At 40.2% G+C, this 18,100-nt stretch overlaps 2 protein-coding genes across 5 annotated transcripts in view; both read left to right on the top strand.

Moving 5' to 3' along the window:
- inpp5b (inositol polyphosphate-5-phosphatase B) overlaps nucleotides 1-2,558 on the top strand; it is a 19,497-nt gene extending 16,939 nt beyond the window's left edge. For both annotated transcript variants that reach the window (XM_029452356.1, XM_029452357.1), the window contains 6 exons: nucleotides 1-38; nucleotides 214-321; nucleotides 877-961; nucleotides 1,339-1,466; nucleotides 1,583-1,694; nucleotides 2,127-2,558. The exon at nucleotides 1-38 is cut by the window's left edge and continues 198 nt beyond it. In XM_029452356.1, coding sequence (XP_029308216.1) covers nucleotides 1-38; nucleotides 214-321; nucleotides 877-961; nucleotides 1,339-1,466; nucleotides 1,583-1,694; nucleotides 2,127-2,236 — 581 coding nt within the window. In that variant the 3' untranslated portion in view covers nucleotides 2,237-2,558. The remainder of the gene's footprint in view (nucleotides 39-213; nucleotides 322-876; nucleotides 962-1,338; nucleotides 1,467-1,582; nucleotides 1,695-2,126) is intronic.
- Nucleotides 2,559-2,779: 221 nt separating this feature from the next.
- On the top strand, nucleotides 2,780-18,070 carry mtf1 (metal-regulatory transcription factor 1). 3 transcript variants are annotated; one of them, XM_029450851.1, is made up of 11 exons: nucleotides 2,780-2,878; nucleotides 4,584-5,117; nucleotides 8,739-8,977; nucleotides 10,054-10,185; nucleotides 10,616-10,689; nucleotides 11,316-11,449; nucleotides 12,048-12,125; nucleotides 12,231-12,330; nucleotides 12,415-13,064; nucleotides 13,411-13,480; nucleotides 14,415-18,070. In XM_029450851.1, exons 2-11 carry the CDS (start codon nucleotides 4,647-4,649, stop codon nucleotides 14,903-14,905), a joined length of 2,439 nt encoding a protein of 812 aa, XP_029306711.1. In that variant the 5' UTR covers nucleotides 2,780-2,878; nucleotides 4,584-4,646; the 3' UTR covers nucleotides 14,906-18,070. The 3 variants fall into 3 exon arrangements, with proteins under 3 accessions (XP_029306711.1, XP_029306712.1, XP_029306713.1); XM_029450852.1 differs by lacking the exon at nucleotides 2,780-2,878 and adding an exon at nucleotides 2,933-3,384; XM_029450853.1 differs by lacking the exon at nucleotides 2,780-2,878 and adding an exon at nucleotides 3,638-3,652.
- The last annotated feature ends 30 nt before the right edge of the window (nucleotides 18,071-18,100 follow it).

Raw genomic sequence — 18,100 nt, 5'->3', positions numbered from 1 at the left:
CCATCCAGGACATGCCGCAAGAGACCCTCCGTGAAGTGGTTAGTGCTCCCATGTGCAAAGCAGGGACCGTGTCTGTGAAATACCTTTTCTCCATTCAGGATTGTCTTGGAGGCCACTGTATAGTAGTTTATTTTAATAGAGGTGCATATTTGAATTCAAACACTTGAGTCCATTTTGACTGAACTGCTTCTCTTTGTTTGTTCTCAACATCAGGCGGAGATGTCTGGAGATGACAATGCAGCAAACGCTGAAGAGCCTCTAGACATTCCTAAAGAACTCTGGATGATGGTGGATCACTTGTTCCGCAATGCACTGAAACAGGTCAGAACGCGCTTCTATTTTGGTGCCATAATAAAATCAGAGAACACTGTACTCCCATTCTGTGCTTTTGGGGTGGTTTTCTTGTTTGCAGGTGCGTGTCTTTTTAAAGTGATTTATGTAACTCTTGGCCTCCTTCCAGGCTTTTTGAGTCTTTTAATATGAGGACAAATAAATGAAAGTGGCTGCATTCCAGAAGTATTGAGCAATATAAAAAGTTTCAATGTTTTTTTCCGGGGTCAACAAAGACACGAGTCTGACTCCGTCGTCATATTGAGATCCAAACAGATCTGCAGATCTTATGTCTGACTTTTGCCTTAAGTGGTTGTGCCAGCAAGAAAAGTAGCTTTTTAGAGTCTCTGCATTGATGTGGTGAAGGGACTTAATCTCTATTTTTAAAGGTTTAAATATAGGATTGTGCTTTTCATTTTAATTAAGTCCATTGCAGCGCCACTGTAACTCAAACCAAAAGAGCATTTTCTCCTGTTTGTAATTTAAGCTCCTTGGCTTAATATATTTGGAAACAAAAATGTAAAGTTTACTGTCGTCTGTTTGCAGGAAGACATATTTCAGCAACCTGGGCTCCGGAGTGAATTTGCAGAAATAAGGGATTGCCTCGACACTGGCATTCCAGATTCTCTCCGTATCCTTCAACGCTATTGCCATCATAACCATCGATAGAAAAAGAAGATTGTTTATGACAGCAGCCCTATTTATATTTTATACCCTCCCTAGTATTTGAGCAGTATAGCAGAGGGGGGGATATGGGTACAGTTGTCAAATTAAAGCACTTTGCCCCAATAATCATTGTTTTTTTCTGATGCAATATGTGGAAAAACTTAGGTAATGCACAAAAATGTGCTGTATCACTTGCCAAATACTGCACTGTATTTCCGGCTGCCCCTTTGAATGAATCCTGGGATGTAACGGTGTATTCAATTCATATTTTGCACCTACTACATTTCAAAACATGCAGATCCTGCTTAAGAATTATGTCCTTGACTCTGTATTGACCTGCAGCGGGCAGTAACCACTCCGTGGCAGAAGCCTTGCTTCTCTTCCTGGATGCCCTCCCAGAGCCGGTGGTTCCCGTCTCCTTCTACCAGCAGTGCCTACAAATCTGCTCCTCTGCCAGTCAGTGTGAGAAAGTGAGTGACAGCCCGCAGCTTTTCACTGATCACCATTAATCTATTCAAAGATGTGTTCAATTCTAAAAGTTCATCTCTAACTTTTTAAATATGATGTTAATTTCTTCTGTCTTCAGGTTATTTCCACGTTACCTCAGTGCCATAAAAATGTGTTCAACTATTTAGCTGCCTTTCTCCGTGAGCTGTTGAAGAATTCTGCTAGCAATCGATTAGATGTCAACATCTTGGGTAAGAAAAGGAAGCAGGTCGCCCCGCAGTCTCTTTCACTTGTGAATGTGTTATTATAAGCTGATGCTTTGTGCTTAGTCAGCATGATGAGTAATTGAAGATAAACTAACAAATAAAGCAATAGAAGGTGGAAATGAATAAAAAATCCTGTTTTAATATTTTGTTTTGTTTATGTCTCAAGGACTGTTTGCACTTATTATCCTTTCAATACTCTTATTCAACATTATGGTTGAATATGAAATAAAGTATTGCAGCAGAAGGAATTGTTGCAACACCTAACGTACATATGAAAAGTTATTTTAAAAAGAAACACTTCTTTTATTACATTGACTTTCTTCTCATCTTCTCTGTCACACTAAACACTGCTAATTCAGAGAAGGAACCCTTTTGTTGTACTATGCTGTATGAATAATTTATTTCCTTTCTCCATAGCCACCATTTTTGCCTCCTTGCTACTGAGGTCACCTATGAAGCAGGATCTTGCAGAAAAGAGGAAGACTCAGGAGTTCTTCCACCACTTCCTGGCCCAAGGTTCCTCCTAGATGGAGGACCTGTCCATCACGCTGAAGCTGAACACTAAATTGTACAGTCCAATATTTGAAGTAAAATGGAACAATTTCTTATATTCGTAGATGGCGCTTTGTATAGATATATAGTATCATTACTGTAAGGGACAGGTTTGTTGCACAGACAATAATGTTTGTGATTTGTTGATGAACAGAGTTTAATGTATATCGTTGCGCATCTGTAGAGACCTAACAATTTTTAATTATGTCTTTTTTTATTTAAAGAAAATTATTTGTATTTTAATGTTTCTGATCTCAACAGCATATTGTTTTATATAAAAGAAACTGTTGGAAACTAGGTGTGTGTGTCACTGGTGATTTGTGCCAATCAACTAAGAAAGTAACACCAAATTAATAGGTTTAGTTTTCACCTAATGTGTGTGTGTTTGTGTGAGAATGCCCTTCCCTATATTCATCTTATTGAATCCCCTTTGCCATATAAAAAGTCAAAAGTCACATCTTGAGAAAAACATGATGCTTTATTTTACCACTGATATTTAATTTCCCATAATTCATCACGAATGACTGAGTCTGTGACGTTGTTTGGTATCCTAGGGAGGGGATAGGAAGAAAGTGCTAAACATCCAAAGCATAGGGATAAGGCTTAAATTTTAACAGGTAAATATATTTTAATGTAATATCCTTTATAGTCGACTAACTTGAGCGTAAGCGCAGTAATAGGTGTTAGTCAGTTTATCACTTGGTAAGTTGAAACTTGCAGGGAAGGTAGGTTATGTCAACTGTCGTCAGTGAGCTGGCTAACGTTACTAGCTAGCTGTCTAGCTTAGCTGTGAGCCAAAATGATGCTAGCTAGCAAAGCTATGCATGTGCAAAGAAACAACTGATAAGGTGGACTTGGCTAGCGTAGAGCTAGTGAACTAACGTGTATTTTGTTGTCTGGGACTCGCAAGCATAATACAATAATGTTATGTTGACTCTGCAATCAAGTCAAGAAGTGCTAATAACTATAGACGTATTTAATCTACACGAACTACGGTTTGATATTTGTAGCAGGAAGCTAGCGACATATTTCTGGGGCTAGTAACGATGTAACTAAGATGTACTCAGTGAAACAACGTCAGGTCAGTATCAACCAGCGGATTGTTACACAGCCTGCTAACGTGGTAAGGCTAACAACCTCAGTGCCGGGACATTAAGTTAGGTTAACGTGACTGTATTGTCAGTCAAACCGGGTAAACTTGGCAGTCACGCTGTGTTTATCAGGCCACTCATGTGTTTGTAAACGTTAGCTAGTCATGTCGAGTATTTGAAAGTAAACTGACATTTTCCGGTGAGTGTGACAACTTTCATATGTTGCTCATAACGTTTAATAAAAATGGACTTGAGGAGTTTTAATCGATTGAAAATGATCAATCATGTCCGTTAAATTCGGTGAGTTCAGCCGTTACTCTAGTCTCGTGACTTCTGTCAGAAAGTTCTAGATGTCGGTGTTGTTCCGGTAACGTTGGTATCCCCTAAACGGGTCGAATGTGTCCTATTAACCGCTGGATTACTATGGAGTATACCATTGTTCAGTACTGCCAATAATTAACCTTTGATTGACATGACAGACGTGTTTACGTTGGTGTTGTATTGTTTCATCAAAGCCCCGCGCGAGACAGGACACATATTTGAGTCTGTGTCTAGCCAGCTGTTGGTAATTGTTTCTCTCTGTCAGAACAGGCCTTCACCATATAGTGCTCGTTATGAGCTTATTAATAATAACTGTATTTTATTTAGCACCTTTCTAAACAAGTTATAAATTGCTTTACAATAGAAACACATCTTATAGGAACTAAAACATGTGCATATTGAAGAGGAGACATTTTCTCCAATGTCACAGCTGAGCTCTTTTTTCAAGGCAATATGGCTCTTTATTTGGAATTGACAGTTTCTCATATTGTTGTTAGATCTGATGCTGTGTTAGGGACTGCCCAAACCTCTCAGATCATTTGAGAAAGTATTGCTTACTGTCCATGGAGAAGCAGCATTCAGTTTGTTTATCATATTATCTGGAACAATCTCTCAGAAAACACAAAGTGTGCTTCAGCTCTCGGTTCTCGTAAATGTTTGGTACTGCCTTTTAATACAAATTACATTTAGGGCCATTTACTGTACTTGTGCTTTAATTTTCATTCTTCTGTTTTTCTTTTTTATTAGATTTTAGCTTATGTCTATATTCTATTTTATGTGATGTGCCTTTTTTTTTTTACAACACATTGTGTCTCGTATATCTTGTTTTAATGCCCTTGTATGTCTTAGGCAATTCAAACAGCTTTACATAATTTATATATAATAATACATTTGCAAATTTATATTTCAGGCTGAAACGTTAACAGTGTGAGTGTGCAGTCCTCCTTGCCAGGAAGGAGAGGCACCAGGGACCATGAGTGAGAATGGCCCTCATACAGAGGCAACGATGTACTTTGAGGTGGAGGTGGATCACCTGGAGCGGGACGATGAAGACGAAGATGAAGACAAGATCCACTTTGACAAAGATGATGACTTGATCGCTGAGCCTTCATCATCCTCTGGTCGGGTTTACGACCGCACCACAGTGCTCATTGAGCGGGACCCTATCCGGCTAGATGAGGAGGGCGAAGAGGAGGGTCACTGTGGAGGGGACGACGATGGGGTCACATTCCTAACTGAAGGGGAAGGTGATGGAGATGAGGAGGATGGCTCTCTGACCTTTATGACCGACGCTGATGGCATGTCACAGGGTTATGTACACCACACCATTTCTCCAGACCAGATCCAGTTCACGATAAATCCAGGCTCCACACGCATGCCACGCAACATAGAGGGGGCCACCCTCACCCTGCACTCTGAGTGCCCAGAGACCAAGCTGAGAGAGGTAAGCCTAAATAAGTGCATCTCCTCCAAATGTAAATGATAAACAGCTTCTAAATACTGATGAAATGTGTATGTGCTGCTTTTTGGGTTACCAAGGGCATCTCTTTTGCCAAGTTCTCAAAAACATCTATTTTACTTTGAGTGATTAGTCTGAATACAGTGATTTTAATTAGCAGATTATTTTTGTATCACAGTTTTGTGTTTCGATTCAGAAACATAGTGTAAATTCTGTTACAGTTACAGAATTACAGTTACAACACAGATGAGGTTAGAATGTGGTATTATTGCTTAGTTTGGTTTGTGGAGGCTCTTCTAGTCATTTCAGCTAATTGTGCAACAGAACGGCAGTTGGTTTGAACTGTAAAGATTAATCTAATGTGTCTAATTGCCTTATAAACTTTGAGATGCATAATGTAGCAAGTATTATTATGTACATGGTGATATGTAAAGTACAATTGCAAAAAGGGTTGAACGATTTTGAAAAAATAACAATAATAATAATAATTGTCACAACATTATTCTCATTTTGATTGGAAAACATTAAAATGATTATGGTGTGATTTTTGAGGTGATCTGTCTGTATCAAACAAAGATGGTTTCTTAAGTCTGTAGAATATCCTGTGTAGGCTCGGACATCCCTGCAGCACGGCAACATTTTGCCTTTCACAAATATTGTGCCTCCTGCAATTTGAAAATTGTAATAGGACATATTTTTGATGAATTGTTCAGCCCCCTAACTGCAGGTTTCCACTGGTTGCTCATTTGGGTTAGCTAGAAGTTAACACCTCAATGCACCAAAGAGTTCAGCTCATGTCTGTTGCTCGTGCTAGCCTTGAGCTTAGCCCACTCACAACCCGGTCTGCCTCCTCTCCATGTTAATGTGGTGAATGTGCCATATGTTGACACCTATCCCAGTCTAATCAGTGGAAGTGGACTATAAAAAAATCTGACAGCCAGTGTGCACTGGTAAAGCAGCTGACCCTTGCTGAATGAGAGGTAGGGTGCTGAAGGGCAGAACTCAGTCCAGGGTTTAGTCAGTTGCTTCCAATGTCAGATGATGCACACTTCATTCCTATGAAGGAAATGACACATACAACAAGAGGTTGTTAATTGACCAGTTAGTTGCCTCACCATCTATTATAATGAAGAGTTTTAAGAGGATTGCGATACATCCGGTTCCTGCTGGGGTTTAAAATATATTTGACCCATTACAGTTTGTATTGGAGGGACGGAAGCATGGAGGATGTTATTTTATATATCCTGCAGAAAATGTCATCTTTATATGCCCAAGCATCATGCCTATGTTCTTTGTGTTGGTTTATAATACTGTAAGACTATATTGTAATGATGAGACTGGTAGAACCATTAGATGGGTGGAGTGCTGGAGTGAATGCAGTACTTTTCTCTACTGTTTTGAATACAAAAGCCCCACAAGGGAGCACTTCCTCTGCAGTGCTGTTTTTAATCTTGATTTTATTCTGATGACATAGCCAATGTTGGTTTGATCAATGAAGATGAGACAACAAATTGTGGATGGGAGTTTGTTAGCTGTACTGAAAAACACTTTTTGTAATTTTGTTATCACTGAGAAAATCATTTTATTTTAATTATAGACCCCACTGCCATCACTGGGAGAGTGTCAGTGAAGTTGTGGATGAATATTACATGTCTATGGACAGTAATAGAGACCTGCTGGTTCTCTTTTATTGTGATGTTGTGGTACTCGTTCATGTCTGTAAGTAAGAAGAAACTTCCCAAATAGTTCATATTCCCTGCAAGAACAAAATGGTGCAACACTGTTCTGATTGTCACAAGAAAATGACAGACAATTCTTGGTGATGTTTCACATCCCCCTTTCGCAGTGTAAAGTATTTGTTGACATGAGGTTGAGGGTACAGCGTGATGTCTGTGGGAAGTAACGTGCCTGTAAGGCTTTTTAACCCAGCAGCATAATATCACTATACAAACAACATATGAAAAATGATACCGTGCGTGTGTAGGTTGGCCAGCAGTTGTGGATGTTACTGCTGTACGCCGGGCACAGTGTTTGTTCTATATGTAATGCTTCACTGTAATCAGCGTCATTGTCCTTGCATTGTTGGTTGCTTTTTGTCTGTATTGTTGTCCTTATCGTTGTCATGACATTATGGCTTGATTTGCTATGACGTTGTTATGATGGCATAGGCACAGAATTAATTTCCAAGAGGACAATAAACTACGTCAGTAACTTACGATACTTCTCTATCCCTAAAGTGAACTACACAAACCAGAAAATGGAAAAAACTTCAAACTAAATTATGTTCCATCTTGCTTCTTTGTCAAATATTATTTTTGATTTAGTGCATAAAACTACTTCCTTTCAATGGAGCCTTTTAATGAAATGACATTATGTGTAGTAAATTGTTGCAGTCACTTGCTGCTGTTGTGAATACATATGTGATGTGGTGCATCTCATGCTGTGTGCATTACATTCAGTGTATGTTACACAGAAAGGATTTTTTTTTCCACTATGCATGTGGGAGAACAAAGCATACAATGCTCTCTTACAATGATCCAACTGATGGTGGGGAAGAGTCACGATGGTGTGGGAGATGAATACAGTACTGAGCTGCTAAGCTAGCAGGCCTCCTACTATGGCTTTGCATGGATGTTTACTTAAGAAACGATCTCTCCCACATCATTAGAATAAAAACGAATGGCCTTAAAAGATTACCGATCACTCAGATTAGTGTTTGCTAGTAAGACTGAAAGGAAATTGAATGAGCTTTATGTCACTTCACCGTGTGTACAACAGCTAAGCAGGTTTTGTCCGTTTCATGCTATAATTAGGTTTGTTGACAATATGTCCTGAAGTAAAGCTTTGAGACTGCGAGGATGAACAGCGTAGGGTTTTCACTGATGTGTGAGTAATTCTCGACAAAGTCCTCACTTGCACCATAAGAAATGTTAAACACAACACTCAGCAATTTGGAACTATCTAATCTATTAGGGCCAGCTTTCTATCTTCTTTGTTAACGGTACATTTCATGGTAGCATGTTTTAGTCTTACAAGATCTCTAAGAGGATCAGGAATGTTATTTAGAAGAATAATGTTAGCTGATGAAAAGGATTCTTTTGTCGAGGTGTCCCACCACAAGCTTCCGCCTCCTGACTTTGTTTTCGACCCAGGGCAGCATTTTGTGGAGAATAGAATAAACTGCTTTTATTCACATTGCCCCAGGGCTTTTGTGTGAGAAGAGAGCAGGAGACTGCCACACTGCAGTGGAGATTGTTGCTGTGAAACAGAATTGGATTGGATGGATTGCAAGGGGGGTTAGTCAGAATCGCTGTCCTTTGTGTTCACCCGCTTCATGTGCTGACGGGCAGCTGAGTCATTGAGTTCAAGTCTCGTATGAAAGGTCACACTGAGTCACACTGTCACTTCATCATATGGCCAGGCTGGTTATTACTGAGATGGATTATAAATGACTTGTTCACTCACTGTTACTTTGATTACTTTTTAATTACAGTTTGAACACTATTTGATTTTTAAGAGTGGAAATTAGATTTTCTTTTCTTAGTTTCAGGAAGATTTCCTTCAGTAGAGTTGAATTCAACCACCTTCCTCTTCTTCCTCCATCAGGTGAAGCGCTATCAGTGCATGTTCGAAGGCTGCACCAGGACGTACAGCACGGCGGGAAACCTGCGAACACACCAGAAGACTCACCGGGGCGAGTACACATTTGTGTGCAATCAACAGGGCTGTGGAAAGGCCTTCCTCACCTCTTACAGCCTCAAGATCCATGTCCGTGTTCACACCAAGGAGAAGCCGTTTGAGTGTGATGTGCAAGGCTGTGAGAAGGCCTTTAACACGTTATACAGGTGAGCCTCAACACAGCTTTGTTGTGTTTTATTTCTCCTCCTACCTGGTGTTGTCAAAATACTGACTCGTCTAACTTTTATTCAAATAATGCAATATGAGATGGACACAATAAGTAATTAAATATAATTCAATGTGTTCTATGTGTTGGCAGTGATTTTTTCTTTTGACCACAGTTAGTATTTTTGAAGTACTTTCCTTGTTTAATTGGTCACAGGTGCAAACAATCACAGGATCCCTGCAAAAATACAAAGCATAAAAGAAAGAAACGATCTATAAAAGGAACAATACGATGAAAAAGCAGAACATTGTCACCTCAAGGTGCTCTGTCCTGTATGTTCTTTGTTGCTAGCTTCTCCATAATTACCAATTCTTCCTAAATAAAAAATACCCTCCTTTTTAATTGTGTAGTTTTCCTTTGTCGTTGCAATTCTTTGCCCCTTTTTGCTCACCAAAAATAAAAAGTGGTGAGTTTGGTCATTATGCCTCCGCACGGCCAACAGCTGAGTGGGACGTATGGATATCTCAGGATTTTTAATTTGTTGAAATGTCTGAATTTGGTCCTACAGATAATTAGAGAACATCAGCCCCAATTACACTTTCAATTTATTTTCGACCAATGCCAGGCGTTCTTCATTTGCAGCATTTGAACTGTTCCGATGTTTTTGTATTTGGCTGTGATCTCACACAGTCCACATCCGAGCCCTCCGGTCTGTATTGGTTCAGTTGCTATGACAATATGTCTGAGGCTTGGTGAAGCTGTGCCTCAGATATTTGTACTCAGGGCAGCCAACCAATGTCAGACATGGATGATGGATTCTCTTTTAATAACATTACTTTCCTCTCCCCCATCCTTCATGCCACCCAGATTCTCTTATACGACCACCATTGAGAGAGCGTGTACTTTTTGTTTCTCTAAATTCTGTTGTCATCTGAATGTGTACTCGACTGTCTTTTTGTCATTCTTAAAGTGCATCAGGAAGCAACACATGGCGTTTTAATGCCACAGTGCTCCGCTTGTTTCTCTCTGCTTGTCTCCCATTGTGGTTTAATGAAACACACTTGATTGTCTCCGCAGACTAAAAGCACACCAGAGACTTCACACAGGCAAGACATTCAACTGTGATTCAGACGGATGCACAAAGTACTTTACCACACTTAGCGACTTGAGGAAGCACATTCGCACACACACTGGGGAGAAGCCATTCCGGTGAGCATTTTCATTATCACACCAGTTTTAATCCAGCCCTTGTACAAGATGAAGGAAATGTGATACTAATAGATGCTTACAGACGGCTCTTTAAGTCTGTTTTTAATGTTTGCTTATCTACACAAATAAAATGTTTAGAGTTTCTTTCATATTACAACGTTTTACTCGTAGTGTCTTTCACTTAGTTCTCTTGGAAACTTTGTTTTGGTTCAGCAGAGGCCCGCAATATTCAGCTCATTAGTTTCACATCTGTTGTTCATATACAGTATATAGTTGTATGTTAATGATGAGTCAAGGACGCTCACTATCCTAGCAGGGGCATCGCGTTACTGTAGATGGATCATCAAATCCAGTATCTTGAAAATTCATCACTGTTTATTTGCGTCTAGTTTTAAGCATTTCTGACATAATTTTCCTTCTTTGCCATAAGGTGTGACCACGATGGCTGTGGAAAAGCCTTTGCCGCAAGTCACCACCTAAAAACACATGTACGGACACACACAGGTACATATTACTGGTTTGTTGTTTGTTTTTTCTTGAAGAAGTTTTGTTTTTTCACCTTTTGCCTGATTTCCATTTCCATTGTTACCAGTGCCTCCCACACACAGTTCTTTTGAATCGCCGGACCAAATATGTCATTGTCTACCTTTTCAAACATTGGTCTACAAATGAAGTTCAAAGAGCAGTCATTTAAAAAGGCTGTGACCATGTGTACTCGTATTTGTTCTGATCTACCTGTAAACTTCCACCTATTTGGAAATATGCTCAAGTTACTCCTGTTCATAAAGGAGGTGATCCGCTAGATCTGAATAATTACAGACCAATTTCTATTGTTTGAAGAACGGCTAAAACATTAAGGAAGCTCATTTCCTTCTTCTCAGGACTTCAATTATTTTTTCTTCATCTTAAAAAACTATTTATATATATATATATATAGGTAGACCCACTAGTAGACGTAATGTTATTTAGTTTGGTCTTCATTCTTCTTTTTTTCCTTTTTAGTATTTTGTTTCATTTAAAAGTAAAAGAATTAGGTAGAAATGTTTGTCTTGACTGACTTTTAACGATTACGCTGTTACTTGTCGGTCTCTGACCTCATGTTTCCCCCTCTGTCTCTACTCGCTCTGTAGGGGAGAAGCCTTTCAACTGTCCCAGTGACGGCTGTGAGAAGACTTTTAGCAGCCAGTACAGTCTGAAGAGTCACATCCGGGGCCACGACAAAGGACAGCCCTTCACCGTCACCCTCACCCATCCGCTCTCTGAAGTGAGTCACAGTGCAGCCACTCGTCTCCATGTTGGCACATATTCTTCATGCAAAGCCTATGAGCAACATGCCACTATGGTCCTCGAATTATTCACTGTATTTGAAACGTGTGAATTTGACACGTGCTGTGTTCCAGCACTACATGTGCCTTGTGATGTGGGGGATATTTTGTGCACGTTGTCACATGCACAATACTTGTGTTGTGCTCTCGAGCACATAACATGGCAAGTTATATGAGTAGATGGGAGGCATTCTACAGAGTATATTGGCTAAAAACTAAATCTGCATACCTGCACGATGTGGACATTTGCAAATGTCTACAAAGGCCTGAGTTGGAGGGGTTTACTCTACATTGTATAATAGAAAAGAAGCTTTAGGTTAAAGTACTCTTGTAAAAACTAGTTCTTCTAGTTATGAATTGACATTATTATGTCATTACCTGCTAGTTTACTTTTTGTGGTGAACTTCCTTTCAAGTGAAATTATGTTCACATTAACATAAAACAGGTGTTGCATTCTTTTCCAATTTTGCTACCCGATCATGACGCTCGATCCCATAACGGTGACAAGTTTAATCAGGTCACATTCATTGATTACAGGATGCAAATCACTCGCTGTGCCTCAGTGACTTGAGCCTCATCTCGACAGATTCGGAGCTACGGGAGAACATCCTTAATGTAAGTCTGGCCTTTGCTTCAGCTTTGACAGACAGACAGTGGATTGAAAATGCTGAGTAGTTGTCAGTAAAGATGTCAACGGCTCAATTGAAATTTTTATTACAGACTCATTTGGACGTCAGCAATGTGACCCCTGTGAAAATCTTTGAGCTCATGTTCCAGAGTCCTGAAAATAGTATCAGCCAAGATGATGCCCATCCCAACGGTCGGTACATTTCAAAACTCGTTGGCTTGAATTGTATTGATTGTTCTTGTTCACTTACGGGAGGTTTATGTTTTCTTTCCTCAGAGAGCTTTACTGAATCCTTCAGCCTTGAGACGTCGACCCAGCGGGTACTGTCTGATGGCTCGTCTCTCATCTCTTTCTCTCTCCATCCTACCTGCTCATCCTCCTGCTCCCACTCAACGGCAGTCGTGGAGGCTCCTTCCCAGCTCAATCAGAGCTCCTCTTCTCAGGCCTCCACCCCTGCCTCTGTCACCGCCACTGTCAGCTCCACACAGCCTCCACCTTTCGTGCAAGTAACCGGGCCTCAGCAGATCTCCGATGTGCCTGTCCAAGCATCAAACAATGTCACATCCCAGCACTACGTGGCACTGCCATCCACATTCCTGCAACCAGATAGTGCCACCCAGACTGCTCCTCTACCACCAGCCATCTCCACTTCCCCTCCAGTGGCTCCAGCACTGACCACCACAGCACCAGGCGCTGCTGCTGTGGCTGTTGTTGCAGCCACAACAACAGATGCAGCTGTGGCTCAACCTGTGCCTTTGGCCAACAACCCTGTCCCCAACACTGGCCCTGGTTTGGCTCCCACCCCTGCCACAATCACCATAGCTCCCACCCCGAACCTGCTGCAGCCCAGCCTGGTCATGTCTGACCAGAACCTCCAGTGGATCCTCAGCAGTGCTGCCAACAGCCAGCAGAACCCAGATCAAGCAGTGAGTAATGCGATTTGTGGTCTTGATTTTGTGATGCATTCTTAAGTTTAAAAACACATTTCTACATGCATGAAATTCTCGCATTTTGTCTTCTAAACATAAGTGTGTTCATATGAGAAGATTAGCAAACAACATGCCATGCACTTACGTGATTTTGCAAAACTGTTAAGTAAACCAGTGGGGATATATGGCTGTGGTCAGCACTGACGCTGTATTGCAGTAAGTGTAGCAAAGGAATAGGTGTTGCATTTTATCAATATTACTTTTTCATACAACACAGATGCACCACATCAACCTTGTACTTTATCCTGCTTCAACTATTTTATTGTGTTTATTGTGTTTGCAGACACATCCAGGAGCTCCAAAAGTGGAAAAGGTTTTCTTCACAACAGCTATACCCGTGGGAGGAAATGCTGGTAAGTTAATGAGTAGTGAATTATTCTTTCATGTTTTGGACATTGGCCAAGAGTCTGTAATAAAAGTAAACATTTGTCTTGGCATCTAATGCTGTAGCTTTAATAAGATTCATTAAATCGTAGATTGGTGTCCAGGGAGCTCCACTAAGATACTGTCACAATGGTTTTATTATAAACATGCAGTTCCAAGATGCTGGCCCACTATTAATGCACAGTAGCAGTTCAAATAGTTTCCCATTACAATATTTTATAATGAAATTGACAAGTAAAGGTTCAGGATAAGAAGAGAACAAGTGTTGACGACTAATCAGTTGATTGACCTCGTTTCAGCTTTTATATTATTCTAATTATCATAGATCGTAAAAGTTAACAGTTGCGATGCTGTGAAGACGCAACATATCATCTGCTTTAAAAGTTCTCCCTCCGTCACATTCTGTACCAAGAGGTCAATCCCTACATCTGTTCTCTTCTCAGTCAACAACTGTTGAATGCCAACTTCTTACTAAGCAGTTCATCATTCCTCCCCCCTCAGTGTCGTGATATTGTCGTAATGACGATAAAAATGTGTTCTGGCTTTTGTCAGTTTGCTTTAATTTAATCTTTTTTACAGCTATGGCGAAAGACTCTCCTCCTTTCTACTCGTATTCTTTTTGCTAAAAAAGAAAACAATTCGCAATAAACAGGGTTAAAGATGAATTTGACTGATAGCATTATTGTTGATATTTATTTATTATTATTTGCTATATATATCGTTATCATGAATTATTTTGGCCTTGAGAGAAAATCTGAAATTGTGACAGTCCTACCCTCTGTAACTTTTTTTATCTTAAATATTTTCATTTTCTTTTGATATGCTTTGCTGAACATTCGGAAAGCAAATGTGTTTTTGTACTTCTTGTTTCAATAAAACTTTAAATTGCCGTTCTCTTTTCAGGCAGCTCAGTCCAACAGATCGGCCTCAGTCTGCCGGTCATCATCATCAAACAGGAGGAGTCGTGCCAGTGCCAGTGCGCCTGCAGGGACGCTTCTAAAGACAAGAGTTCAAAGAGTGCCTCCTCCGTTGTTTCAGCCCCAGCACAGCCACAACCGCCAGAGCCCCCTCCTCCCCCACTATCACAACCTCCAGAGCCTCCACATCCTCCAGCCACCTCGTCTTCTTCATGCGGCCTCCCCGAGTCTTCCTCCGAGGCGGGTGAGGTGAGGCCGGAGGCCCCCTCTTCTTCTTCTTCCTCCTCCTCCTCCAAAGCTCAGACTTTCTCTACAATAGTGAGCAGCACTGCCACAAACCCTCCCTCGTCGGATGGGTTAGCCAATATGGACGTCTCGGACTTCCTCTCCTTGCAGAGTCCTGAGACGGCTGCCAACATTGAGGCTCTGCTGCTGGTCGCCGATGACTTTAGCATGGCCACTGATGGCAATCCTTAGAAGAGCTGCCTTCTGAGTCTGGCGCCATGTGTTCGCTCGTTGCGCCCACTCATCCACAGGCATCAATTCCACCCACATCTCGAGTCATTCTCCGCAGCGATGCCTCTTCTTTCTCCCTATATAGTGTGTGTATCGAACCCCCCCTGTACCTGCAGTGCATTCAGTTCTGTATGGCATTGTGCAACATATACACGAACTATGAATCATTTTTCTGTTGAGTCTCATTGCAGTAGTTAAGTTTTTAAAAGCGGGATTAGTTTGCTTATTGAGATTTAGCAAGGTAATGCTAATGAATGCAGGGAAAAGGCAGTAGATCCTTTCGTTATGAACATAATCAAAGTGTATATAATAACCCTCGATATCCACTCTGAATTGATTGAATGAAACAAATGAGTGTTGTCCAAGCACTGATAACTTAATATTTCCATTTTCCTGGCTTAAAGGTCAGACACCTGAGCAGGAAAACAAAATGTGTCTGTATATCCTTGTACTGTACTACAGGTCCTAACAAATGCTTATAGCTGGTCTGCAACTGACCAGAATGCACTGTATATTAGAGGAATTTAATTTAAACAAGCATCGCTCCCAGGCATTACAAAGGGGTTGGCCACATAGCCTCTCATGGCTGTCATACAATATGAATTGATTTCCTCAGTATTTTTGTTTTCTAGGAAGACTAGTGTAGTCCAAAAAATGTGATTGATTTTTTTTGGGGGGTTTTTTTACTTCTTGACAGTTATTTACTAATTGAGAAAAGAACCTGTGATCCAATCTGCCTGTTTTAAGTGAAATTAATACTTCATGAGTTGCCTGTAACTTAAACTAATTTAAAAGTGTACATGTTAATTTATTTAAATACTTGATTATTTCATTATACTGGCAATACTATTATCTTCAAGATAGCAGAAAAAAATCTATTAATTTATTCCAATTACTTGTGTTTTTTAAGTTGAGCTGTTTTTATGTTACTGAATTGCTTTTTTTTTTTCCTTTTGTTAACGTAATGGGTATTGCTGAAAGCAAGTTTGAGAAAAGAGGCACCTATAGTAGACTGCACAGTGAAACAAATTGTCCTTGAGGATCTGCTTGTTTGCAAAAATTGTCCACATGAAACAGTAAAGAACGGTCAACATCCCATGTTCTATAGGGTTGTGACCCTCTCAGGGATGCATCAAGTCATAACTGATCCTGCTTCCCTTAATTTGTTACTCAGACTACCGTGTTTCTCACCAGATGCCCCACTCTTGCAGTCGCCCTGCGTTTTGCTGCACTCTTCCCTGTTAATTGCACACTTACTTGTAAAGCGAGTCATCTGACAGCTTGTTAGCTGAGGCGCAGCACCACTAGACTTTTTGTATACAACTGCTGTAAAGTAGCATTTAAGAGATGGTGTCCTGGAGACAGTGTAAATACAGTACATTTTAGTGTAAACATCTTTGAGAAACTTGTAGATTATTCTAGAATTTGTATTTTTGTATAGACTTTTGAATTACTAACTCTTGAGTTTGGAAGTAATGTATACCCTCTATCCTATCCTTGCATTCGACCCCCAGTCACATTTATGCAGAAGAGTTTTTGCTGTGTTTAGTTGAATAGTTCTTCAAGCAGCTGGGCTTTTGTACAGTCCCCATAATAACAAAATATATGTAACACACAGCCTCCTGCTCAGAGTATAATTTAACAGTATTGTTTCACACGGGACACAATGCAATGATGATCGAACGAAGGCATTATGCCCTGTATACTAGAGTGTAGAGATACTTGGCCTTACAACATAACTGTTCTGTGAGCCTCCTTGCCTTGACAGTCTCTGCTTCAGACAGACTTGCCATTGACGCGCCAACACACTCATCTTCATTGAGTCTCAGGCAATCACTCGCAGCAGATCACAATAAGGCAAACGCATCGAGACAGTTTTCCTACAAACTGCACCATTTTCCAGCCGTCTGTTGGGAAAGTCCTTATTTGATATGCAGCATAATGGCTACAAGTAATGTGATTCTACATTTTAGATCCAGGTTGTAGGATCGAACAAAACTGACACGCACGTCACAACTCATGTCTGCCTTTTTGCTTTCTTTTTGTTGCCAAATTTAAGAATGGAGCTTTCCTTCGAATTACATGTGCCAAGAAGGCAGATATGTTGTGAAGGGCTCCAGACACATGTTGCTCTAAACCATTCCATGTATGCAGTATTAGATATCAAGACTTTATACTTGGTTCCATTTGAATTACAAAATGTTGATCATTTACTACCATTTCCTTGTTAAAAGGATTCTGCGAAATTACTGCCAGGAGTCAAGTTCATACCATCAATATATTCTCATAAATGCATACAGTCAAAGAACACACCTATGCAATTTTACATGTGGCATTCACAACTTTAAATACTGACATCAAGACAAAAAGATAATTTATTCTGCCCTCCATTAAATGATGTTCTGCCACAACCTTATATGTGGAACTCCAGAGGCAGAAGTTGCCGTTCCAGCTCAGACAACGTTAGGCCTGTTTCTTAAACTGCAGTATGTTGTGTTCAAAGTGCTGTTCCCATGAATGTTGCAACACAGCGATCCTTTTACATGCTGTTTGAAGGAGTATTTACTGAATGAATGAATTATTCTGTTATAAGAATTATGTTTGGTCAAATGTACGCAGCTTCTTTTTGTTTTTACACTTTATGCGTGAACATGTTTTATTTGGGCTCACCCCTATTTATGTAATCATCTCAGCCTTTCAGTTAAAATAAATTTGTTGGCTCATCTTCACCAATTAAGCTCAAACTTACAGCTGCCCAGACTTGTTTTAATCAATAAGCAGAGAACTGGTTTATGACGACAGGTGGCCCAGGTCTGTCTTTCTGAAGTTTACCTGAATGGTTAATTCAGCAAAAAAATCACTGATGGAGACATTTGTTTGGAAGCAGATTGTTTGAGCACAATCTTATAGCCACAGTGGAAATTGATACAGAATTTTCCAACAAACTATGCTTCCAAAGGAATGTCTTGACACCCAAAGAGTGAGGAATAAAGGATTTGTATTTTATAAAGAGAATGTATAATGTGAAAATGTTTGCTTATGCTTGTTTCATATAAAGTAATATGATAAACATTTCTGAATTGAGAGCAATATAATACTAATAAAACCTTATCCTTGTCACTGAAATGTTTGCGTCTTCGTCTTACAGCTCGAATT

The sequence above is a fragment of the Cottoperca gobio genome, chromosome 16 (assembly GCF_900634415.1).
Source record: "Cottoperca gobio chromosome 16, fCotGob3.1, whole genome shotgun sequence".
NCBI classification, from domain to species: Eukaryota; Metazoa; Chordata; class Actinopteri; order Perciformes; family Bovichtidae; genus Cottoperca; species Cottoperca gobio.
Note: the sequence above shows the minus strand (reverse complement) of the source record. Positions and strands in the feature narration are given on the sequence as shown.

Excerpts from the sequence above, each read along its gene's own strand:
- mtf1 (XM_029450851.1), top strand. The coding sequence starts at position 4,647 with ATGAGTGAGAATGGCCCTCATACAGAGGCAACGATGTACTTTGAGGTG. Across the intron at positions 5,118-8,738 it reads CAGAGACCAAGCTGAGAGAG|GTGAAGCGCTATCAGTGCAT; the intron begins GTAAGCCTAAAT and ends TTCCTCCATCAG. Across the intron at positions 12,126-12,230 it reads TACGGGAGAACATCCTTAAT|ACTCATTTGGACGTCAGCAA; the intron begins GTAAGTCTGGCC and ends TTTTTATTACAG.